This window comes from Saimiri boliviensis, chromosome 2 (assembly GCF_048565385.1).
Source record: "Saimiri boliviensis isolate mSaiBol1 chromosome 2, mSaiBol1.pri, whole genome shotgun sequence".
Classification (NCBI taxonomy): domain Eukaryota; kingdom Metazoa; phylum Chordata; class Mammalia; order Primates; family Cebidae; genus Saimiri; species Saimiri boliviensis.
Genome location: NC_133450.1, coordinates 81,669,958 through 81,696,696, shown reverse-complemented (window position 1 = coordinate 81,696,696; position 26,739 = coordinate 81,669,958). Strand labels below are relative to the sequence as shown.

Below are 26,739 nucleotides of genomic sequence, written 5' to 3'. Positions count from 1 at the left end.
CTCAGCCTCCCAAGTAGCTGGGATTACAGGCACGCGCCACCATGCCCAGCTAATTTTTTGTATTTTTAGTAGAGACGGGGTTTCACCATGTTGACCAGTATCGTCTCGATCTCCTGACCTTGTGATCCACCCGCCTCGGCCTCCCAAAGTGCTGGGATTACAGGCGTGAGCCACTGCGCCCGGCCCTGAAGTCTTATTCTTATAATTCCATTTGAAAACCAATTTACTATTCCTGTGCAGTTATATAATGTATAAAATATATTACCAAGCAGTGTAGTGAAATAGAATTTTTTCTTTGAAGTAATGTTCTATATGTTTTAAGACTAGTAAAAGCTCAGAGAGAAATAATCATCTGAAATTTCACATTATCTTGCGGGTTTTTACAGTTTTTTTCTTAAGAACAGAAGTATTATTTATTGTGCCACTTTGGGCTATATTCCCTTTCCTTTCTGCCTGCTATACAGGTTTAGCTTCTTCAAAATGTGTTCAAATTTATCTCATAGAGGCCTTCTATAGATTATTGTACCCCCCTAGATTAAACTCTTTACTTTGTATTTATGAATGTATTTATTCCCTGGACACTCATTCGATTTTATAGAAACATTTCCCTAAAATGAGAATAGATATGATTGAAGAGACTCGCTTAAGGGAGATGATGGAAAGGAAAAATGTCAGAGTGGTATAGGATGTTTTGAATCCAAAATTAAAGGCTTTGATGAGGATAAAAAGGGAGATGGGGGAAAGTGAGGTGGTATCCAGTAGATAATGCTAAGAAAGAATCAAGAGTCAACACTTGTAAATCACTGTGTAGATGAAGATGACTTAGAGAATAGAAATGTCAGAAGCCATACTGGATTTTGGAGGTTTCTGTTAGAGATATGGAATTTGGAGGAAGGAAGAGATACGGAATTTGGAGGAAGGAAAAGATACGAGTATCATTGCTATACTGATCTATGGATTTCTACTGTATATCTTTTTGGTGAGTAAGTTTATAACCATTAGTGGAGACAGTTACCTGGAAATGATCAGTAAACCTCCCACAGCTAAAATCACATAGATTATAAGATTTGATTAAAGAAATGAGAGTAAAGCTTTAAAAAAAAAAAAGAGAGAGAGAGAGAGAGAGAGCTCTGTGGCTACCCAATGTTAAACAACAGAGTATCTTAGCTTTCTAAAGCAGATCTTGTGAAATTCATCTTTAAAGATTAAATTATGTTCTTTTAATTTGATGTTTTTATTCCACAGATTCACACGTAAACCGCAATGGAAACCCTGGTACTTCAAAACAGAACCCTTCCATTCCTCTTCAGCATTTAATTCCAGGCTCAAACTTGGACAGTGAACCCAGAATTCAAACAGATATACTAAAGCAGGCTACCAAGGATAGACTCAGTGATTTCCATAAATTGAAGCAAAGTAAGAAACAATTGATGAATATTATGCTAAAAATATTTCTTTAAATGTAATATGAATTAAGGTCTTCATTATTCTTATCCTTAATAAATGTATAGTGAAGTTATATGTATTTAAAGAGAAGGTATGAAAGTGTCAACATTAAAGGAAACGTAGGTTTTAAATGGATAGATACTATTTTAAAGAAAACGTTAAAAAGGTTCTCATGTTCTCCATTAAACAATAAATTTCAGGTGAGTTGACTTTTTTTAAAAAACGCAGTTCTTATGAATATAAACTTCTTTGGAGATATGAGAAAAGATCTATTTTGATAGGCTAACAAATGAAATCTTTGGTTACTTTGATGAGGAAGGAGAGAAGAAAAATAGTTTTGAAAAATGGAACATTCTGGTAGCAGCATATACTGTAGGGAGACTGTCCTAGTAGATTGCTCAATACTGCTTCCTCCTCCAGTCCCTTCAATTAGAGTTTTCCTCATTTAGATGTTAGAAGTATAAGAAAAAATTCTGGTAGTAGAATTTGAGGAAGGAGAGTGTCCCTTCGATCAGCTTTGTTAAACTGTACTTTTCACTGGTTCTGCTTTTCATGACATCTTCCTACCATCAATTCTGAATAGACTTCCAAAGTGTGACAGGGAAAAGAAAAAAAAAAAATCTGAATATACATACAGAATCTTTCAAAGCTTCAATTTGTCTTTGGTTTATTTATTTTTAATTTTTGTCAATCACCAGGAGTAGGATCACGTCTTTGGTTTTTATGATGGCTTCTGTCTATGGTACAACTGTGCAGTGCACTAGTTAGGCAATTATTTGTAGAAAGGTTGCTTATAAGCTAATAATTGAATAATGTTATATTTGTGATTGAGGATATTTTATTTATTTATTTATTTTTAGAGGGGGGTCTCACTTTGTTGCCCAGGCTGGTCTTGAACTTCTGGGTTAAAGTGATCCTCCCACCTTAGCCTCACAAAGTGCTGGGATTACAGGCGTGACCCACCACACCCGGCCTATTCAAGGTATTTTTGTTGGTCTTGTAGCAATTATTCAAATTTATTCATATATATGAATGTATAGTTTGCATGAGTTTAATTGGCTTTCCTTTCTTGAATTTTTTTTTCTATTTTCTTCAAATAGAAATTCCTTGATATTTTAAAGCATATCTGTGTATCTTGACCAAAATATTGTGTGAAAAATATTTTTATTATAAGGATTTAGCCAACATTTTAAATATAATGAAAAAATATTTCCTCAAAATTGGGTTGGGAGATTGGCTTGAAAACTTACATCTCAACAAGAAGAGGTGTACAATAAGAGCATAACAAATAAAATATCTTAATTTGATCATTTAAGATTTTCTTCTTTTTTAAAACATTTTTTTGAGATGGAGTCTTGCTCTATTGCCCAGGCAGGAGTGCAGTGGCACAATATCAGCTCACTGCAGCCTCTATCTCCTGGGTTCAAGCAATTCTTCTGGGTTCAAGCAATTCTTCTGTCTCATCCTCCTGAGTAACTGGGATTACAGGTGTGTACCACCATGCCCTGCTAATTTTTGGATTTTTTTAGTAGAGATGGAGTTTCACCATGTTGGCCATTCTGGTCTCAAACTCCTGATTTCAGGTGATTTGCCCACCTCAACCTCCCAAAGTGCTAGGATTACAGGTGTAAGCTACCATGCCTGGCCAAGATTTTTTTCTAAACTTATTCTATACATTTTTTAAATTGTTGTCTTACTTATATATATATTTTTAGCTGATATTTGGGTAAAGAAGGTATTTGGAAATAATTGCTAGGAAATTATCACTCCACAATGATTTTGAAAATAATCTAGGCATGGTGGCGAGTGCCTGTAGTCCCAGCTACTCAGGAGGTTAAGGCAGGAGAATGGCTTGAACCCATGAAGGGTTCAAAAAAAGAAAAAAGAAAAGAAAACAGCCTATTGAATTTTAAACCCTCACTCCAAATTCTTTTCCACATATCACTAATGTATATAGAGAGTTGAAATCAGTGCATGCACAGTTTTGTGATTTACTTTGACATTATTTTTTGTTGTTGTTTTTTTGCTGGAGTCTTGCTCTGTTGCCCAGGCTAGAGTGCAGTGGCACAATCTTGGCTCACTGCAACCTCTGCAACTCAGGTTCAGGTGATTCTCCTGCCTCAGCCTTTCAAGTAGCTGGGATTACATGTGCGTGCCACCACATCCGGCTAAATTTTTTTGTATTTTTTCTTTTTTTTTTTTTTTTGGAGACAGAGTTTCGCTCTTGTTACCCAGGCTGGAGTGCAGTAGCGCAATCTCGGCTCACCACCACAACCTCCACCTCCTGGGTTCAGGCAATTCTCCCGCCTCAGCCTCCTAAGTAGCTGGGATTACAGGCATGCGCCACCATGCCCAGCTAATTTTTTGTATTTTTAGTAGAGACGGGGTTTCACCATGTTGACCAGGATGGTCTCGATCTCTTGACCTCGTGATCCACTTGTATTTTTTCTTAATAAAGACAGGGTTTCACCATCTTGGCCCAGCTGGTCTTGAACTCCTGACCTTATGATCCACCCACCTCGGCCTCCCAAAGTGCTGGGTTTACAAATTTTACGTAATTTAAATTTTTATTAATTATATGCATACATACACACACTTACATGTATGCATATACATACATATATTCTGTTGTGCTTAGGCAATATAGTTTACTTAAGACTCCTCTCATTGTTTCTTTTTCTGTCCTTTTTTTCTTTCACATGACACTGCAAACCTTTACACACATCTCTTATTGTTTAGATCATTTCATATTTTCTTGTTGTAGCTGTCATGATTACGCCCCTCCCCACCCCCTCCACCCAGTTATTTCCTCTTCCTCCTACTTTGGGTGTTCCTTTCAAAGTATAGTCTTCAGAATGAAATTACTGGGTCAAAGCACTTGACTAGCTTTTTAACTCTTGTTATATATTATCAGATTCTTCTCTAGAACAGTTTTACAGTGTCACTGGAGTTATTTAAGTTTAGCGGTTTCTCTGTGGCCTGGCCACGTTGATTTTTATCGCTTTTATAACATATTTAGAATATAAAGTTTCCTTAAAAGTCTTTACATAAGCATTTACTTTTTGATGGCCTATTTTTATGTGAGGAATTTTATTGTAATTATTTCTTGGTATATAATCTGTTCATCAGTTTTGATCACTTAGCCTGAGCTCTTTGTAGATTGGTCCTATTTATTTGTAATTTATTTGTATCAACTCTTTTCTTTGTTTCTTTTTTTTTTTTTTTTTTTTGAGACAAGGTCTCACTCTGTCACCCAGGCTTGGAGTACAATGATGCAGTCATGGCTCATTGCAGCCTTGACTTCCTGGGTTCAAGTGATCCTCCCTCCTCAGCTTCCTAAGTAGCTAAGACCACAGGTGTGTGTCATCACACCTGGGTAATTTTTAATTTTTTTTTTTTGTAAAGATGAAGTCTTGCTCTGTTGTTGAGACTGGTATTGAACTCCTGGGCTTACACGATCCTCCTGCTTCAGCCTCCCCAAATGCTGGGATTACAAGTGTGAGCTACCATGCCCAGCCCCATATCAAATCTTTATATATAATTCAGATTTATCACAGTTTTCCTCTTCTATTGTCTTCCCTGATAGAAAACCTTATTATGCTTTTCATGTAAAAAGTTTTTTTAATTAAAAATAATTTTTGTTGTGATAAGTTACACATAAAATTCACCAAAATGTATAATTCAGTGGTATTTAGTACATTCGCAAAGTTGTACAAACTATCACCACTCTAGTTCCAGAACATTTTCATCACCCTGAAAGAAAACTCTATTCTCTCCTATCCACAGCACCTGGCAACCACTAATTTGTTTTTTTCTCTCTATTCCTTTTATATTAAATATCCAAAATAGGTGACTCTATGGAGTCAGATGGCTGGCCTCAGTGGCTTATGCCTGTAATCCCAGCACCTTGGGAGGATGAGGTGGGTGGATCATGAGGTCAGGAGATTAAGACCATCCTGACAAACATGATGAAACCCTGTCTCTACTAAAAATACAAAAATTAGCCAGGTGTGGTGGTGGCATGCGCCTGTAATCCCAGCTACTTGGGAGACTGAGGCAGGAGAATCGCTTGAACCAGGGAGCTGTAGGTTGCAGTGAGGGGAGATCGCACCACTGCACTCCACCCTGAGTGACAGAGCAAGACTCTATCTCAAAAAAAAAAAGGGGAATCATACAATATGTGGCCTTTTGTGTCTGGCTTCTTTTACTTAGCATAATTTTTTCCAAGTTCGACCGTGGTATAACATGTAGCATGTATCAGTATTTTATTTCTTTTTATGGCTAGATAATATTCAGTTGTATAGATATATTTTACTTTATTAATCTGTTGATGGTACATATGGGTTTTTTTTTCTTTTTGCTATTGAATAGTACTTCTAGAAACATTTATGTACAAGTTTTATTGAACACTTGTTTTTAATTCTTTGGGTATGTACCTAGATGTAAAATTGCTGAGTCATATGATAGTTCTATGTTTAGTTTTTTGAGGAACTGCCAAACCATTTTCCACAACAGCTGTACCATTTTACATTCCCATCAGCAATGTATAAGAGTTCCAGTTTCATCACATGCTCATCAGTCCTTCCTTCCTTCCTTCCTTCCTTCCTTCGCTCTTTCCCTCCCTCCCTCCCTCTCTCCCTTCATTCATTCATTCCACCATGTAGTGCATATGAAGTAGCCTGTCCTTGTGGTTTTGATTTGCATTTCACTAATGACATTGAACACCTTTTTTGTGTACTTTTTAGCCCTTTGTATATCTCTTTAGAGAATTATTCTTTCAAGTCCTTTGTCCTCTTTTAAAATTTATTTTTAGAGACAGAGTCTACCTTTGTCACCCAGGCCAGAGTACAGTGGGACAGTCATAATCTGTTTCAAATAGCCATAATCTGTCTCGCAGCGGCCTGAAACTCCTGGGCTCAAGCAATCTTCCTGCCTCAGCTTCACAAGTAGCTATGGCTACAGACATATCCTACCATGCCTGGCTAATGTATGTATTTATTTGGTAGCTTCTGTGGAGATAGGGTCTTGCTGTCTTGCCCTTGCTGGTCTCCAACTCCTGGCCTCAAACAATCCTCCCGTCTTGGCCACCCAAAAGCATTGGGATTATAGGTATGAACCACCAGGCCCAGCTCTTTGCCAGTTTTTATATTGAGTTATTTGTCTTGGTTATTGAGTTTTTATTTTATTTTATTTTTTGAGATGGAGTCTCTCTCTGTCACCAGGCTGGAGTGCCATGGCACGATCTTGGCTCACTGCATCCTCCGACTCCCTGGTTCAAGCAATTCTGCCTCAGCCAGAGATGCCAAGTAGCTGGGATTACAGGCATGAGCCAGCACGCCAGGCTAATTTTTGTATGTTTAGTAGAGTAATCAGATTTATGATTTGCAAATATTTTTGCACAGTCTATGGGTTGTCTTTTCACTTTTGATAGTGTCCTTTCATGCACAAAAGTTTTTAATTTTGATGAGATCCATTTTATCTGATTTTTGTTTTTGTTCATAATTTGGGTATCATATCTAAGTGCCAAAATCATGATCATGAAGATTTGCCCCTGTGTTTTCTTCTAAGACGTTCATAGGTTTAGTTGTTACATTTAGGTGTTTCATCCATTTAAAGTTAGTTTTTGTATATGGTTTGAGGTAAGATCTAACTTCATTCTTTTGTATGTGGATACCAGTTGTCGAGTACCATTTATTGAAGACTCTTCATTTCCCATTGAACAGTCTTGGTATTCTTGTCAAAAATCTATTGACCACAGATATGTGGATTTATTTCTGGATTATCAGTTCTGTTACATTTATTTATATGTCTATCATATGTCTATATTATGCCAGTATCATACTGTATTGATTGCTGTAACTTTGTAATAAGTTTTGAAGTTGTGAGTTGAGTCTTTCAACTTCTTTCATCTTTAAGATTATTTTAGCTATTCATGATCCCTTACAATTTTATTGTAGGATCTGCTTTTCCATTTCTACTAAAAAGGCAGTGATATTTTAAAAGGACTCGTGGCTAGGCACAGTAGCTTACACCTATAATTCCAGCATTTTGTGGGGCCAAGGCAAAAGGATCACATGAGGCCAGGAGTTCAAGACCAGCCTGGGCAACGTAGCAAGACCCTGTCTCTACAAAAAATTTAAAAATTAGCTAGGCATGTTGGCACAAGCCTGTAGCCTCTGCTACTCTGGATGCTGAGGTGGGAGGATTGCTTGAGCCTAAGAGTTCAAGGTTATGGTGAGCTATGATCGTTCCACTGCACTCTAGCTTGGGTGACAAAGTGAGCCCTATCTCTGAAAAAACAAAGTTAAAAAACTGACCAGGTACATGGCTTGTGCCTGTAATCCCAGCATTTTGGGAGGCAAAGGTAGGTGGATCACTGGAGCCCAGGATTTTGATAACAGCCGGGCAACATGACAAAACCCCATCTCTACAAAAAATACAAAAACTAGCAACATGTGGTGCCGTGCACCTGTAGTTCCCATTACTTGGGAAGCTGAGGTGGGAGGATCACTTGAGCCCAGGAGGCAGAGGCTGCAGAGAGCTGAGATTCTGAGACTCTGCCATTGCATTCCAGCCTGGGTGGCAGACCAAGACTTTGTCTGAAAAAAAAAAAAAAAAAAAGACTGTAGATCACGTTAGAGAGCACTGCCATCTTAATATCAAGTCTTTCAATCCATGAATGTGAGATGTCTTTCCATTTATTTAGGTCATCTTTAATTCCTTTCAGCAATGTTTTGTGGTTTTCACTGCACAGGTCTTGTGCTACCTTGGTTAAATTTATTCCTCAGCATTTTACTATTTCGGTGTCATTGTAAATCAAACTGTTTTATTAATTTTCCTTTTAGACTTCTTGGTAGTGCATAGAAATATGACTGATTTTTGTGTGTTGATCTTGCGTTGTGCAGCTTTATACAACTTGACACAAAAGGTCTTTATTTGTATATATTCAAGCATATTACCTAGATTCTTATGATGATTTTCATTTTTTTTTTTTTTTTTTTTGAGACGGAGTTTCGCTCTTGTTACCCAGGCTGGAGTGCAATGGCACGATCTCGGCTCACCGCAACCTCCGCCTCCTGGGCTCAGGCAATTCTCCTGCCTCAGCCTCCTGAGTAGCTGGGATTACAGGCACGTGCCACCATGCCCAGCTAATTTTTTGTATTTTTAGTAGAGACGCGGTTTCACCATGTTGACCAGGATGGTCTCGATCTCTCGACCTCGTGATCCACCCGCCTCGGCCTCCCAAAGTGCTGGGATTACAGGCTTGAGCCACCGCGCCTGGCCTTCATTTCTTTTATAAAAATATTTTTTAATTCTATCTGGGCATAAATATACTATTCAATTTTTTTTTCTTTCTTTTTCTTTTCTTTCTTTTTTTTTTTTTTTTTAAGACAGAGTCGTGCTTTGTTACCCAGGCTGGAGTGCAGGGGTGAGATCTCAGCTCACTGTAACTTCTGCCTCCTGGGTTCAAGTGAGTCTCTCACCTGACCAATATGGTAAAACCCTGTCTCTATTAAAAATGCAAAAATTAGCCAAGCTTGTTGGTGTATCCCTGTAATTCCAGCTATTTGGAAGATTGAGACGCAAGAATCACTTGAACCCAGGAGGCGGAGGTTGCAGTAAGCGAAGATTGTGCCACTGCACTCCAGCCTAGGCAACAGAGCGAGACCCTGTCTCAAAAAAAAAAAAAAAAAAAAGGGAATTCTTGTGTTTATTCATCTTTGCTTTCCATAGAGTAAAAACTATTTAGTCATAAGGAAAATGTATTTTATTTTAGTTATTTAAGAGACAGGTGGCCTGGCACAGTGGCCCACACCTATAATCCTAACACTTTGGGAGGCTGAAGCAGGTGGATTGCTTGAGCCCAGGAGTTCAAGACCAGCCTGGGCAACATGGTGAATCCCTATCTCTACAAAAGATACAAAAGTTAGCTGGGCATGGAGGCATGTTCCTGCAGCCACACCTCCTTGGGTCGCTGAGTCGGCAGGATTGCTTAAGAACAGAAGTTCAAGGCTGCAGTGAGCCATGATTGTGCCACTGCACTACAGCCTGGGCAATAGAGCAAGACCTTGTCTCAAAAGAAAAAACAGAGAGAGAGAGGGTCTTGCTATGCTGACTGGCTGGATTCAAACTCCTGGGCTCAATTCATCTTCCTGCCTTAGCCTTCTGAGTAGCTGAGATTATAGGCATGCATCACTGACCCCAGTGAAAATTCATTTTTTAAGTACAGCTTTGATTTATAATTTTCTTCTTTTTTGACTTACAGTGTTTTTCTTTTGTTTTACACTTGCCAAATTTATGTGTCCAAATCATTGTTCTCAAAAATTTCAATGCAGCCGGGCGCAGTGACTCATGCTTGTTATCCCAGCAATTTTGGAGGCCAAGGCAGGTAGATCACTGGAGGCCAGAAGTTCGAAACTAGCCTGGCCAATATGTTGAAACCCCATCTCTACTAAAAATACAAAATTAGCCATGTGTAGTGGTGGTGCATGCCTGTAGTCCCAGCTACTCGGGAGGCTGAGGGGGAAGGATTGCTTGAATCCGGGAAGCGGAGAGTTGCAGTGAGCCATGATCACGCCACTGTACTCCAGCCTGGACAACAGAGTGAGACTCTGTCTCAAAAAATAAGTAAATAAATAAATAATAAAAGCACTTATAGGTACAAAATGACATGCTGTTAGAAAAAAGTTGAAAATTTTATTGAAAACACTATTAGAAAAATAGAGGAAGTCCTTAGACTTTATACAATTACCACCTTTTTTTTTTTTTTTTTTTTTTGAGACAGGGTCTCACTCTATCACCCAGGCTGTACTGCAATGGCATGATCATGGCTCATAACCTTGACCTCTTTGGTCTCAAGGGATTCTCCCACCTCAGCCTCCTGAATAGTTGGGACTACAGATGCACACCATCATGCCTGGCTAATTTTTGTATTTTTGTAGAGACGGAATTTCACTATGTTGCTCAGGCTGGTCTCAAACTCCTGAGCTCAAGCAGTCTTCCCACCTTGACCTCCCAAAGTGCTGGAATTAAAGGCATGAGCCACCATGCCTGGCCTCACTACAGATTTTTTGGCTGCTTTAAATTTAGTCTTTCTGTTTTATAGCTTCATGTATCATATTTATATTTACACAGAGTTGCATATTTTTGTAAATTTAATTTTATATTACCACATCATGTAAAAATGGCTGGGACATTTTGTGGCATGTTTCACCGTGTTTGGAAGATGTATTTGGGTTAAACTTTAGAATATAGGTTATTGGTAACACAAAATGTAGTTTAGGGATACTTCAAAGAAATAGACATCTTCCAAATAGTTGAAACTGAAAATCCATGCAAGGCCTATCTGTTTGCCAGCCAGGAGGGACATATTATTTGTACTTAGATGCTTTGAATAGAGATAAGAATTTACTTATTACATTTACTTAAATGTTAGCTCCCATATGGAAAGCCACAAGGGTAGTTACTCCAAATAGTAGGGAGTGATTGTTGATCAAACTCCTTCTTGTATTGGCTTTTCTGTATAGCAGCAGGGTTTCATTTATTTAACAGTGGTTATTAATCATTCTCCTGATCAGCATTGGAGAGGCAAGCTGGTGTATCACAGAATACCTGACCTTCCTTTACATATATAATTTTTTGGCTGGGTGCGGTGGCTCACGCCTGTAATCCCAGCACTTTGGGAGGCCAAGGTGGGTGGATCACAAGGTCAGGAGACTGAGACCATCCTAGCCAACATGGTGAAACCCTGTCTCTACTAAAACTGCAAAAATTAGCTGGGCATGGTGGTGTGTGCCTGTAATCCCAGATACTTGAGAGGCTGAGGCAGGAGAATCACTTGAACCCAGGAGGCAGAGGTTGCAGTGAGCTGAGATTGCACCACTGCACTCCAGCCTGGGTGACAGAGTGAGACTCTGTCTCAAAAAAAGAAGGAATTTGTAAAAGTATTTTACAGTCTCTGGTCCAGATGGCTTACTGAGTTCACCATTGACATATCCACCCAGTTCACACATATAACAAAAACAGATAAAAGAAAGAAAGAAAAGATAAGATTAAAAAAAGAAAAGAAAGAACTAAAAATATATTCATAAGCTTAAAAACATGGTAACCATTTCAGTGCTCAAAAAAATAATAATAATAATTAGAACGTTTGAGCTTCAGGTCTGGAAAGGCAAGTTTCCAGGAATTTGGCTCTTGAGAGCAACAAGGCCAAAACAGTGCCATTTAAAATGGAAGTCAGGCTTACTCCTTACAGCCAGGACCTAATTATTGTTTCATCCCCTTTGGTGAGAGAAGCAGAAAATGAAACTATTGCTGACTGTCATCAAGGACCACAGCGTTTAGCAGCCTGAATCCTTATGGAGACAAAGTATTGTGACCATGCACTGAACATACCACCATTGGTTTTATACTGATGCTATTCCTAGTAGCACCGTAGAATAGAAACTCTGAAATGTGATTTTAAAATCTCACCATAGACTGGGAAACTGGGTGAAAGCAACTTGAAAATGACTAGATAGGCCAGGCACAGTCGCTCATGCCTATAATCCCAGCACTTTGGGAGGCTGAGACGGGCAGATTGCCTGAGCTCAGGAGTTGGAGACCAGCCTGGGCAACACAGTGAAACCCCGTCTCTATTAAAATACAAAAAATTAGCTGGGTGTGGCAGCATGCGCCTATAGTCCCAGCTGCTCGGGAGACGGAAGCAAGAGAATTGCAAGAACCTAGGAGGTGGAGGTTGCAGTGAGCCGAGATCGCACCACTGCACTCCAGCCTGGGTTATAAGAGTGAGACTCCGTCTCAAAAAAAAAAAGAGAAAATGACTAGATAATATGGGCAAATACAAAGAGGAGAAAAGAGAAAAGTAAGTATCTCCACACACTGAAAATTAGTAAAACAAAACTCCATTGATGTCAGGAGTTTGAGACTAGTGTGGGCAACTTTGTGAGAGCCTGTCTCTACAAAAAACTTGAAACTTAGCCAGGCATAGTGGTACACACCTGCAGGTCTTTACTTGGGAGGCTGAGATAGGAGGATCATTTGAGCCTAGGAGTTGGAGGCTGCAGTGAGCTCTGATCAGGCCACTTCACTTCAGCCTGGGTGACAGAGTGAGACCCTGTCACAAAAGATAAAAAATAAAACCTTCCAAAAACATGAAAAATGTTAATGCTGAGACAGCTATGTTAAAAAACGTTAGTGCTGCTGACAAATCAACATTTGAAACATGAAAATAATTTTATGTAACAGTCTACTAAAGATCAGTATATTTAAGAGTAGTCAAAGAAATAAATGAGGGAACAATGGGGAGAAAAAGAGATTAAGAAATAGGCAGATAGGCCTGGCTCTGTGGCTCACACATGTAATCTTAGCACTTTGGGAGGCCAAAGCGGCAGATCACTTGAGGTCAGGAGTTTGAGACTAGCCTGGCCAACATAGTAAAACCCTGTCTCAACTAAAACCATGAAAATCAGCTGGGTGTGGTGGTGGGTGCCTGTAATCCCAGCTACCAGGAGGCTGAGGCAGGAGAATCACTTGAACCCAGGAGGCAGAGGCTGCAGTGAGCTGAGATTGCACCACTGCACTCCAGCCTGGGCAACAGAGTGAGACTGTCTTAAAAAAAAAAAAAAAAAAGCCGGGCGCGGTGGCTCAAGCCTGTAATCCCAGCACTTTGGGAGGCCGAGACGGGTGGATCACGAGGTCAAGAGATCGAGACCATCCTGGTCAACACGGTGAAACCCCGTCTCTACTAAAAATACAAAAAATTAGCTGGGCATGGTGGCGCGTGCCTATAATCCCAGCTACTCAGGAGGCTGAGGCAGGAGAATTGCCTGAACTCAGGAGGCAGAGGTTGCGGTGAGCCAAGATCGCGCCATTGCACTCCAGCCTGGGTAACAAGAGCGAAACTCCATCTCAAAAAAAAAAAAAAAAAAAAAAAAAAAGGCAGATGGCCAGGCATGGTGGCTCATGTTTGTAATCCTAGCACTTTGGGAGGCCAAGGTGTGTTGGTCGCTTGAGCCGTGGAGTTCAAGACCAGCCTGGGTAACATGGCTAAACCCTGCCTCTACAAGAAAATACAAAAAACTAGCTAGGCATGGTGGCATTTATCTGTCATCCTATCTACTCAGCAGGCTGAGGCAGGAGGATCAGTTGAGCCCAGGAGGTCAAGGCTGCAATGAGTGGTGATCATGTCACTGCACTCCAGCCTGGGTGACAGAACGAGACTCTGCCTCAAATAAATAAACGAACAAGGCAGATATAAAAACAAATAGATATAAAATACAGTTATACCCTTTAGAAATGAAAACTATAATCATTGAAATAAAAACTCAGTGTATGAGATAGACCACGGACATAGCTAACCAAAAGAAATTACTTGGAAGGTTATATTGAGATAGTTGGCAAGAATGTAGCACACAGTGGCAGAGACAGACAGATACAGATACAAATTTATTATGTGACATATGTATATATGACAGAGATGTTATGAGGCATAGAAGATGTATGTATGTTTTATAGAAGTTTTAAAAAGAGATTGGAGGAAATGGTGGGTAATCAGTACTTGAAAGGAATTTTGAAGGATGACTTTAGGTTTTAAGTTGAATATATCTGCTAATTATTAGGATAATGAAGAAAATTCTTGCTTTTAGGCATTATAGGAAAACTTTAGAATATCAAAAAATAAAGGAAAAAAATCTTAAATGATACCAGAAAACATAGATTATTTCTAAGGAATGACAGTTATATGGATAGGCACCTTTTCATTACATATCAAATCCAAAAAGATAGTGGAATAATATCTTCAACATGATGATTGGAATATAACTGCCAATATAGAATATTATCTGAGTGAGAACTAGGAATATAAAATGAAGGTGTATTAGTTACACAGCACTAAGTTTACCTCTTACGGATGGCAATGAAAGAAGAGTACAGTTTACTTTTTAGTAAAAATAAAATTCAAAAAAAAAATTCAGGAAAGATAATAGTGGTAAAACCTCATCTCTACTGAAAGTACAAAAATTATCCAGGCATGATGGCAGGTGCCAGTAATCCCAGCTACTTGGGAGGCCAAGGAAGGAGAATTGCTTGAGCCCAAGAGGCAGAGGTTGCAGTGAGCCGATATTACACCACTGGACTCCAGCCTGGGCTACAGACTCCCTCTCAAAAAAAAAGAGGCCAGGCACAGTGGCTCACGCCTGTAATCACAACACTTTGGGAGGCCAAGGCAGATCACCTGAGGTCAGATGTTCGAAACCCTCCAGACCAACATGGAGAAACCCCGTCTCTACTAAAAATACAAAAAACTAACCAGGCATAGTGGTGCATGCCTGTAATCCCAGCTACTCAGGAGGTTGAGACAGGAGAATTGTTTGAACCCAGAAGGTGGAAGTTGCCATGAGCTGAAATCATGCCATTGCACTCCAGCGTGGGCAACAAAGGCAAAACTCTGTTTCAAAAAAAAAGAAAGAAAGAAAGAAAAGTTTCACAAATGGGAGTGCAAATTGGTTTAAGAAAGCTATTGATTGATTGATTGATTGATTCACGGAGTCTCCCACTCTCGTCCAGAATGGAGTGCAGTGGTGCAATCTCGGCTCACTGCAACCTCCGCCTCCTGGGTTCAAGCAATTCTTCTGCCTTAGCCTCTCGAGTAGCTGGGACTACAGGCGCACACCCCCACACCTGGCTAATTTTTGTATTTTTAATAGAGACGGGCTTTCACCATGTTGGCCAGGATGGTCTGAAGCTCCTGACCTGATTATCCACCTGCCTTGGCTTCCCAAAGTGCTGGGATTACAGGTGTGAGCCACCGCACCCAGCCTAAGAAAGCTAGTTGTATGTTAAGATAGGAAAAACACTAAGAGATAGTAGTAAAAGACAGAGAAAAGATGTTCAAGGGTAAAATCAGCTAAAGTTCATGTCCTGTTCAGAAAGAGACAGGACAGAGAGCGGTGGCTTCTGTAATTCCGGCACTTTGGGAGGCTGAGGTGGGAGGATGGCTTGAGCCCAGGAGTTTGAGGCCAGCCTAGGCAACATACTGAGACTTTGTCTCTACAAAAAGTAATAATATTAGCTGAGCATGATGGCATGTACCTGTAGTCCCACCTACTTGGGAGGCTGAGGTGGGAGGATCACTTGAACCCAGGAGGTCGAGGCTGCAATAGGTTGTGATCATACCAGTGCACTCAGCCTGGGCAACAAAGTGAGACCCTGTCTCAAAAAAACAAAGAGAAAAATAATGCTGAATACTTTCAACTTTTGTTAGAAAAATTTATGAAGTAGGTATGTTTGGAAATTAAGGGTCATCATTAAAAGAATAGAAATATCATGTATAACTTCCATCTAACAGTAGGTAGAGGACAAGAAGGAATTAATATTGGAAAAAAAGAAAAATGCTCAAAGAGGACAGCATAAACTTTAAAAGCAAATAAATAAGTTCAAATACTACAGTAGCCACACCAAACATAACCAGATTAATGTTATGTGTCAGAAGGCCAAGGATAAAAGAATATAAAAATAAAAGCTAGGGGTTTGGGGTGAAAAAAAATCCAGCTATATATGGTTTATAAATAAAAAAAAAATTTTTTTTTTTTTTTTTGAGATGGAATCCAGGCTGGAGTGAACTGGAGTGATCTCAGCTCATTGTAAGCTCCACCTCCCAGGTTCAGGCGATTCTCCTTCCTCACCTTCCCGAGTAGCTGGGATTACAGGCGTGTTCCACCACGACCAGCTAATTTGTTATTTTTAATAGAGATGACAGGGTTTCACATGTTGGCCAGGCTGATCTCAAACTCCTGACCCCAAATGATCTGCCCACCTTGGCCTCCCAAAGTGTTGGGATTACAGGCATGAACCACCTTGCCCAGCCTATAACTAATTCTTAAACACACAAAGAAAATGCAAAAATAAAAGCACTATGAAAGATTTAACACACACAGAAAATGTGAAAATAAAAGGACTATAAAAGATACTCCTCAAGATACTCCTCACTTTTGGGTATGTACCCAACAGAAATGAAAGCAGGAACTTGAACAGGTATTTGTACACCCATGCTCATAGCAGTATTATTCACAGTAACCAAGTGGTAGAAACAACTCAAGTGTTGATCAACAGATGAATAGTTAAATAAAATATGTACACAAAGGAATATTACTCAACCTTTAAAAAAGAGGGAAATTATGACAAATGCTACAACATAGATGAACTACTTTTTTTTTTTTTTTTTTTTTTTGGGACAGAGTCTCACTCACCCAGGTTGGAGTGTGGTGGCATGATCTTGGCTCACTGCATTCTCCGCCTCCCAGGTTCAAGTGATTCTCCTGCCTCAGCCTCCCGAATAGCTGGGACTACAGGTGTGTGCCACCACGCTCAGCTCATTTTTTTGTATTTTTAGTAGAGAAGGGGTTTCACTGTGTAAGCCAGGATAGTCTTGATCTCCTGACCTCATGATCTACCCGCCTCAGCCTTCCAAAATACTGGGATTACAGGCATGACCCACCGCACCCAGCCAACGTAGATGAACTTTGAAGACATCATACCAAGTGAAATAACTCAGTCAGGTACTGTGGCTCATGCCTGTAATTGCAGCACTTTGGGAGGCCAAGGCGGGCGAATCACTTGAGCCCCAAAGTTTGAGTCCAGAAGTTTGAGACCAACTTGGGCAACATGGCAAAAACCCTCTCTCTATCATAAACAAACAAAAACTGGTACTTTTTAGAACATGTGGAGAAAGTCAAAACAAGTACCAAAAACAGGAAAAAAAAAAAAAAAAGGCCAGGCGCAGTGGCTTATGCCTATAATCCTAGCAATTTGGGGAGGCCAAGGCAGGCAGATCACTTTAGGTCAGGAGTTCCAAACCAATCTGGCAAACATGGCAAAACCCCATCTCTACTAAAAAATATGTAAGAATTAGCTGGGTGTGGTGGTACATGCCTGTAATCCCAGCTACATGGGAGGCTGAAGTAGGAAAATTGCTTAACCCAAGAGATGGGGGCTGCAGTGAGCCAAGATCTCACCACTGCACTCCAGCCTAGGCGACAGAGGGAGACTCTGTCTCAAAAAAAAAGTAAATAAGTCAGTCACAGAGGACAAATACTGTAGAATCCTGTTTACATGAAGTACCTAGAGTAGTCATTCATAGAAACAGAAAGCGGATTGTTGTTTGCCATAATCCAGATGTGTGGAGAGGAAGTTACTGTTCAGTGGATACAGAATTTCAGTTTGGGAAGATGAAAAAGGTGTATGGATGGTGGTGGTGGTTACAATCAATAATGGCATATATTTAATGTCATTGAACTGTACACCTAAAACAGTTAAGAGAATAAGTTTTATGTAATGTACTTTTAGCACGAATTAAAAGTATTTCTTGGTAAAAACTAATTAAAAGAAAACTGATGTGAAGGATTAACAAATGAAAAAATAGATTTCAGCTGGCTATGTTGGCTTACACTTGTAATTCCAGCACTTTGGGAGGCTGAGGTGGGTGGATCATGAGGTCAGGAGAAAAAAGACCATCCTGGTCAACATGGTGAAACCCCATCTCTACTAAAAATACTAAAATTAGCTGGGCGTGGTGGCACGTGCCTGTAATCTCAGCTACTCGGGAGGTTGAGGCAGGAGAATCACTTGAACCAGGTAGTCAGAAGTTGCAGTGAGCCACGATCACGCCACTGTTTGCCAGTCTGGCGACAGCGAGACTTTGCCTCAAAAAAAAAAAAAAAAAAAAAAGTAAAAAATAGATTTCAAGGAAAAAGGAAAAATTAGAATAATCTACTAAAAAAGAATCATCACTAAAAAATAGTAACTAGGAAGATAAGCTCATAGAATTTCAAGGACTAATTGACAACTATCTAATGTAATTTTAAAATATATTTCTATGAAAACATAGGTCACAAGACTACAGAAATTTTGAAGCAAAAATTATCAAGTTTATATATGTATATGTATATATACATGTATATAGGTCCCTATACTTGATAAAGAGAAAATATTTTTCGAGTACTCATGGAACAATTACAGAAATTGGCTAGATACTATATCACAGGGAGTTTTTTTTTTTTAAGACAGGGTCTCACTGTGTAACACAGACTGGACCACAGTTATACAATCATAGTAGCTCACTGCAACCTGGAACTCCTCAGCTCAAGCCGTTCTCCCACCTCAGCCTCCCAAGTAGCTGGGTCTATAGGTATGTGGCACCACACCTGACAAATTTTTAATTTTTGATTTTTTTTTTATTTGGTAGAGATAAGGGTCTCACTGTGTTGCTCCAGAGCAAACTTCTGACCTCAAGCAGTCCTCCCATACTGGCTTACCAAATTGCTGGGATTAGAGGCCTGTACCACTATGCCTGGCCTCACAGACAATCTTAGTAAATTTCAAGGAACTTATATTATGAATAGTGTTTTTAAACCCCTATATTTAGATAAACTTAAAAAAAAAACCCTAAATAACTTATGGGAGGGACTTATAATGGGCATTTCAAAATTTACAGAACTGAACGATAGCATAAATACTGTACGTATCAAAAGATGAAGGATATGTCTGAATTACCATTTACAGCTAAACTTATGGCCTCAGAAGCATTAAGGAAAAAACGTAAATGAGTTGAATTAAACTCAAAATAGCAATAATATTAGTGGTGGGCATGGTGGTACATGCCTGTGGTCCCAGCTACTTCGGATCCTGAGGTCAGAGGATCACTTGAGCCCAGGAGTTCAAGCCTAGGTAACATAGTCAGACCCCCATCTCAAAAAAAACAGTAATGGTAGTGGTAATACTGCTGTAGTATAGTGGTGGTAATAGTATCAGTAGTAATAGCTAACCGTTGAATGGTTTCTGTGTGTCAGTTGCTGTTCTAAACCATTTCAATGTGTAAATGCATAACAAACCCATGTTTAGATATTATTCCCATTTCATAGACTGGAAACAGATACAAAGATGTTGTATAAGACTTCCAAGGGTTTGAATCCAGGCAGTCTGGCTTCAGAGAAGAGAGAGAGAAGGAATAACAAAGGACCCCTAAAGAATGTAGAAGGGAGAAAAGAGTAAAGACAGAGCAGTCATAAATGAAATGGAAAATAAATAATCACTATATAGGAGCAAAAAAAGATAAACCTCTAGCAATATTAATGAAGAAAAAATATTTACAGCAACAAAGAAGGTTTAACTACTAATGCAGTGGAGATTTAAAAACTGTAAGAAATTATTATGAAAAGCTTTAACAATAAATTTGAAAGCTTAGATCAAATGAGAAATTTTCTGGAAAAGTATTATCTCAGTTTATTGTTGCTGCTGTAAGAAAACACTGCAGACTAGGTAATTTATAAACAATAGAATTTTATTTCTCATAGTTCTGGAGGCTGGAAAGTCCCAGATCAGTGCACCCATAGGACTGATGTTTTCTGAGAGTCGCTGTCTATTTCCAAGATGACACCATGTTGTTGCATCCTCTAGAGGAGAGGAACTCTGTCCTCACATAGCAGAAGAGCAGAAGAGAGTGAACTCACTTCTCAGAAGTTCCACCCCTTCCCTCAAAAGAGACTGATAAAAGTTAGTGAGAATTTAGCTTGTTTACTAAATTCAGGGTCACTATATGAAATCAAGGAAACCAAAAACTGGTTCTTTGAAAAGGCTAGTGAAACTGAAAAGACCATCAGCACACATTAAGACAGAAAGAGATGGCACAAATTTTCAATAACAAAAATGAAAAAAGGCTAGGCACAGTGGCTTACGCCTGTAATCCCAACACTTTGGGAGGTCCAGGCGGGCGGATCACTTGAGGTCAGGAGTTCAAGACCAGCCTGTCCAGCATAGTGAAACCCCACCTCTATTAAAAATACAACAACAACAACAACAAAATATCAGCCAAGAGTGGTGGTCAGCTCCTGTAGTCCCAGCTACTCAGGAGGCTGAGGCATGAGAATTGCTTGAACCCAGGAGGCAGAGGTTTCAGTGAGCCAAGATCACGCCACTGCGCTCTAGCAGGGGTGACAGACCAAGACTCTGTCTCTGAAAAAAAAAAAAAGAGGAAACACTCCCCAACCCATTTCATGAGACCAGCACAAGCTGGATACCAAAACTAAGGATATTACGAGAAAGAAAAATTGTAGGACAGTTTCTCTTATTAATATAGATATAAAAATCCTGAATAAGGCCAAGCATGGTGGTTCACGCCTGTAATCCCAGCACTTTGGGACACCGAGGCAGGTGGATCACCTGATGTCAGGAGTTCGAGATCAGCCTGGCCAACATGGTGAAACCCCATCTCTACTAAAAAATACAAAAATTAGCCAGGCACAGTGACGCACATGCATGTAGTCCCAGCTACTCAGGAGGGTGAGGCTGGAGAATCACTTGAACCTAGGAGGCGTAGGTTGCAGTGAGTCGAGATTGCACCACTGCACTCCAGCCTGAGCAATTGAGCAAGACTCTGTCTACAAAAAAAAAAAAATCCTGAACAGAATATTAGCAAGTCAAATCCAGAGATAGATAAAAATTATATACATGATAATCATGCTGGATTTAATCTGAAAATTTAAGGTTGTTTAATATTTGAAAAAGGATATGTGTAATATACCACCATATTAACAAAATATATGAGGAAAATCATCTCAAAAGATGTAAATAGAGCATTTGAGGAAATTCATGCATTTATGATAAAACAACCAATTTTAGGCAAAGTAGGATTAGAAAGTAATTTCCTTAACTCGGTAGAGTATTATAAAAATTCTATAACAAATATCAAATTTAATGATTATCAAAAACCTTCCCCTTGAGATCCAGAAAAGATACCCACCATCATCACTTCTATTCAGCTTTTCACTGTAGATTCTAATCAATAAGATCAAAGCAGAACTGAAGAAGATAGAGACACAAAAAAAACCTTCAAAAAATCAATAAATCTAGGAGCTGGTTTTTTAAAAAGATCAATAAAATAGTTATACCAGTGGTCAGACTAATAAAAAAAAAAGAGAATATTGAAATAGATGATAAAGGGGATAGTATCACTGATCCCACAGAAACACAAACTACCATCAGAGAATACTACAAACACCTCTATGCAAATAATCCAGTAAATCTAGAAGAAAAGGATAAATACTGGACACTTACACCCTCCCAAGACTAAACCAGGAAGAAGTGGAATTCCTGAATAGACCAATAAGAAGGTCTGAAGATGAGGCAGCAATTAATAGCCTACCAACCAAAAAAAAGTCCAGAACCAGACAGGTTCACAGCTGAATTCTACCAGAGGTACAAAGAGGAGTTGATACCATTCCTTCTGAAACTATTCCAAACAATACAAAAAGAGAATCCTCCCTAAATCATTTTATAAGACCAACATCATCCTGATACCAAAACCTGGCAGAGATGCAACTAAAAAAGAAAATTTGAGGCCAATGTTCATGAACATTGATGCAAAAATCTTGTATAAAATACTGACAAACCGAATCCAACAACACATCCAAAAGCTTATCCATCACGATCAAGTCAACTTCATCCCAGGGATGCTGGTTCAACATCCACAAATCTATAAACGTAATCCATCACATAAACAGAACCAAAGACAAAAACCACATGATTATCTCAATAAATACAGAGAAGGCCTTTGACAAAATCCAACAGTGCTTTATGCTAAAAACTCTCAATAAACCAGGTATCTATGGATTGTATCTCAAAATAATAAGAGCTATTTATGACAAATCCAGCAGCCAGTATCATACTGAATGGGCAAAAACTGGAAGCATTCACTTTGAAAACTGGCACAAGACAAGGATGCCCTCTCTCACCACTCCTATTCAACATAGTGTTGGAAGTTCTGGCTAGAGCCATCAGGCAAGAGAAAGAAATAAAGGGTATTTGAATAGGGAGAGAGGATGTCAAATTGTCCATGTTTGCACATGACATGATTGTATATTTAGGAAACCCCTTTGTCTCAGCCCAAATTGAAACCCGCAAATGAACATTGGACTAATGAAGCAAAAGGGACTCATCTTGGTGTTTCATTTGACTTATAGTAAAGAATTAAAATATGCAGCCTAGTTTTTCTTGATTGAAATACCCTTTTGTAATTAAGAAATGTTATTGTTATTATCCTCTTATTTTCTACTGGTTTTTATTTTTGAAGATGTTTCTATTTTATTTTACCAACAATTTAAAACTGTCTTTATTTACCAAAGATTGTCAAAGTCATATGAACTTGAAAAGCATGAGGGCTAGTTATTTAAATTTTATGAATGTTTATTTATTTATAGGTCAATGATACCATGTAGACAATATACAAACGTACCTGTATACATGTACACATAATACAGACAGACAAAAGTAAACACTTTACAACTTTGATTTTAAAGTTTTAGCCATGAAGCCAGGCGTGGTGGCTCATGCCTGTAATCCTAGCACTTTGGGAAGGTGAGGTGGGAAGATGACTTGGGCGAAACCCCATCTCTGCTAAAAATACAAAAAAAAAAAAATTAGATGTGCATTGTGGTGCATGCCTGTAATCCCAGCTACTGGAGACGCTGAGGCAGAAGAAGCGCTTGAACCCAGGACATGGAGGTTGTAGTGAAATGGAGGTTGTAGTGAGCTGACACTGCACCACTGCACTCCAGCCTGGGCAGCAGAGTGAGACTCCATCTCAAAAAAAAGTTACAAAGATAAAAAATAAAATATTAGCCACGAGAAATGGCTACATTTGCTTTTTCACTTAACATTTGCTTTCTCATACCTTCCCTATAAAACTCACTAGTTTAAAAGGATAGTTGTATTTAAACTATGCCTTTGTAAATGGAAAAAGTTTATCTGTTCCACATGACCGAAGCCCTTACTGAATTTTTTCTCTACTAGTTTCTAAAGTTTGTAGTCTGATATTTGAGATGTTTTACAGAATGTGTAGCATTCTGTGTGAAGTTTTATTGTGGTGTTTAAAGTGACTGAAAAGTGCATTAAGTGCCTAACATTTTAGGTGACATGGAACATATGAAGTTAGATCACATGGTGTATGAATTAAAGTAAAATGTATGAAAAATTACTTCATACATGCCATACATGCTTATTATCTATTTACTAGAACTTTAGTTCACTTAGCCCATAAAAAGAATTTAAATATTAAAAATAATCTTTGCTGGGTGCAGTGGCTTACGCCTATAATCCCAGGACTTTGGGAGGCCAAGGTGGGCAGATCATGAGTTCAGGAGATCAAGACCATCCTAACCATGGTGAAACCTCGTCTCTACTAAAATACAAAAAATTAGCTGGGTGTGGTGGCACATGCCTGTAGTCGTAGCTACTCAGAAGGCTGAGGCCGGGGAATCACTTGAACCTGGGAGATGGAGGTTGCAGTGAGCCAAGATCATACCACTGCACTTCAGCCTGTCAACAGAGCAAGACTCTGTCTCAAAAAACAGAAAAAGAAAAATTATCTGTTTTCAAACTTGGTACAACTCAGACTTTCAATAGCTAATGGGTGTGTTGCTGGTAATAAAATAATTTTCAGCTGGCCACCAGAGTGAAAATAATACTCAAGTGCACAATTGAATTTTGCAACAACATACGGAATTCTGGGGATCCAAACTAAATATAATTACCATGTTACTCTCTAGCTGGGCACAGATTTAACAGTTTAGTTATTGAGGAGCAGAACTGTATTAAAGGTTGTAAGAAGTTGAAATGTTTCAGAGATGAAGTCTAGTACTTAATTCCTGTTAAAACACATCATAGATTTATACCATCAAATGATAACTTGACCCTCATTACTTTTTTCCCTTCCTAAATATAGTCATCCCCCAAAATCACTTCTTTGACTTATAACTGTTTTATGTAAATATTTATTTATTAAAATAATTATTGGCTGGACGTGGTCCCAGCACTTTGGGAGGCCAAGTTTGGGTGGATCACCTGAGGTCAGGAGTTTGAGATCAGCCTGACCAACATGGAGAAACCCCATCTCTACTAAAAATACAAAATTAGCCAGGCGTGGTGGCACATACCTGTAATCCTAGCTACTTGGAAGGCTGAGGCAGAAGAACTGCTTGAACTTGGGAGGCGGAGGTTGCAGTGAGATAGCGCCATTGCACTCTAGCCTAGGCAACAAGAGCAAAACTAGGTCTCAAAAAAAAAGAAAGAAAAGAAATTGTCTTCTGATAGTTTATCACCTTGAAATTTATGATTTTTGTTTTGAGACAGAGATCTCAGCTCACTGCAACCTCTGACTCCCTGGTTCATGCGATTCTCCTGCCTCAGCCTCCTGAGCTTTGATGACAGGCATGCACCACCACATCCATCTAATTTTTTTTTTTTTATAGAGTCTCACTCTGTCACCCAGGCTGGAGTGCAATGGCATTTTCTTGGCTTACTACAACCTCTCCCTCCCGGGTTCAAGCGATTCTCCTGCCTCAGCCTCCCAAGTAGCTGGGACTGTGGGTGCATGCCACCACACCTGGCTAATTTTTGTATTTTTAGTAGAGATGGGGTTTCACTATGTTGGCCAGGCTGGTCCTGAACTCCTGACCTCATGATCTGCCTGCCTCGGCCTCACAAACTGCTAGGATTACAAGCATAAGCCATAGCGCCTGCCCTTAAATTTTGTATTTTTAATAGAGACCATGTTGGCCAGGATGGTCTCCATCTCCTGACTTTGTGATCCACCCACCTTGGCCTCCCAAAGGCCTGAGCCACTGCACCTGGCCAAAATCTAACAGTTTTAAATCTACATGCTTAGCCCTCACTTTGCACCTAGAGTCTAGATCCGTATAGCCATGTGTCTATAAAACATTTTCATTTGGATGTCATACTATAGCCCCAAAGTCAGTTTATCTAAAGCATCATTTGCATTCTCATACCTTCCCAATTTGGGGTATAGGTAGCATTAATTTTAGTTTCCAGGCTAGGATTTGGAATCATCTTTTGACTCTTTCTGCTCCATTATGCCATATATTCTTTTTGTCACTTTCAAATGTATCTGATTCATCCGTTTCTAACGTTTCCTCCATCTTCCTACTATAAGTCCTCATTCCTTCTTATCTAAATAGATACTGGAGCTACTGTAGGGCATAAGGCAGATTAGATTTCTGTTTGCAGGGATCTTAAAAGAAATCTCGACTACTACTATTGCCTCCTGCATAATGTTGAAACTCACTCTATCAAGAGGAAGCCAATTGAAGCCACTGTCTCTATGTTTGGATGTTACTTTCTAGAGCACTGTGCAATAGCACACATAGCATCACTTCCTAATTACTTATCTGTTTTCCTTACTATACTCAGTTATAGGAGATGAAGATAGGATGTTATTTTTGCTTTATATTTTTATTTTTGAGACAGGGTCTCATTCTGTCACCCAGGCTGGAATGCGCTGGTATGATCAGAGCTTATTGCAGCCTGAAGCTCCTAGGTTGAAGCCTCCTGAGTAGCTAAGACTACAGGTGTGCACCACCATGCCCAACCGTAGATTTATTTTCGTATCACAGTGCATAGTGCAATACCTATCACATATATCAGTAAACCATAGACGGATGAAATAGCATTGTAATTTCATATATTTTGTCATTGGATTTAAACAATGACTTGGTAAAGTGAATATAGGAGACTTTTTTTTTTTTTTTTTTTGAGGAGTTTCGCTTTTGTTGCCCAGACTGGAGTGCAATGGGGCAATCTTAGCTCACTGCAACCTCTGCCTCCTGGGTTCAAGCAATTCTCCTGCCTCAGCCTCCCAAGTAGCTGAGATTACAGCTGCCTCCCACCACAGCCAGCTGATTTTTTGTATTTTTAAGAGAGATGGGGTTTCGCCATGTTGGCCAGGCTGGTCCACCCGCCTCAGGTAATCCACCTTCCTCAGTCTCCCAAGGTGTTGGGGTTATAAGCGTGAGCCACCACGCCTGGCTCTGTAATTATCTTAATTTGCTTGTTCGGGCCGGGTGTGGTGGCTCACGCCTGTAGTCCAAGCACTTTGGAGGCCAAGGCGGGCAGATCACCTGAGATCGGGAGTTCAAGACCAGCCTGACCAATATGGTGAAACCCTGTCTTTCAAAAAAAAAAGAAAAAAAAAAGAATTTGCTTGTTCAAACTTATTCTAACTTTCTCATATAAATCCAGCCAAATTAATCTCTTTACTACCTTCTGAATACCCTATCTTTGTTCTTACCTGTTCTTTCAGTGCTGCTTTCTTTCTCTCTGTCATAGTCTAATGTAATGCCTTCTTTTTGAGACTTTTCCTTCTCTCACATTGACATATTGCTCTTAAATGTTGAATAATTTATCAGTCTGTTATACTGATCAGTATTATGCATTTTTGTCTGTACC

General features: G+C 39.3%; 1 protein-coding gene across 4 annotated transcripts in view; it reads left to right on the top strand.

The window, feature by feature from the left end:
• The window catches only part of GOLM2 (golgi membrane protein 2), a 108,861-nt gene that overhangs the window by 66,340 nt on the left and 15,782 nt on the right, over nt 1–26,739 (top strand). For 2 of the 4 annotated variants that reach the window (XM_039468787.2, XM_039468785.2), the window contains exon 8: nt 1,246–1,416. In XM_039468787.2, the coding sequence (XP_039324721.2) occupies nt 1,246–1,416 (171 nt within the window). Of the gene's footprint in view, nt 1–1,245; nt 1,417–18,510; nt 26,206–26,739 lie in introns of those variants that run through there. The other 2 variants (XM_074393694.1, XM_074393692.1) reach the window with 2 other exon arrangements.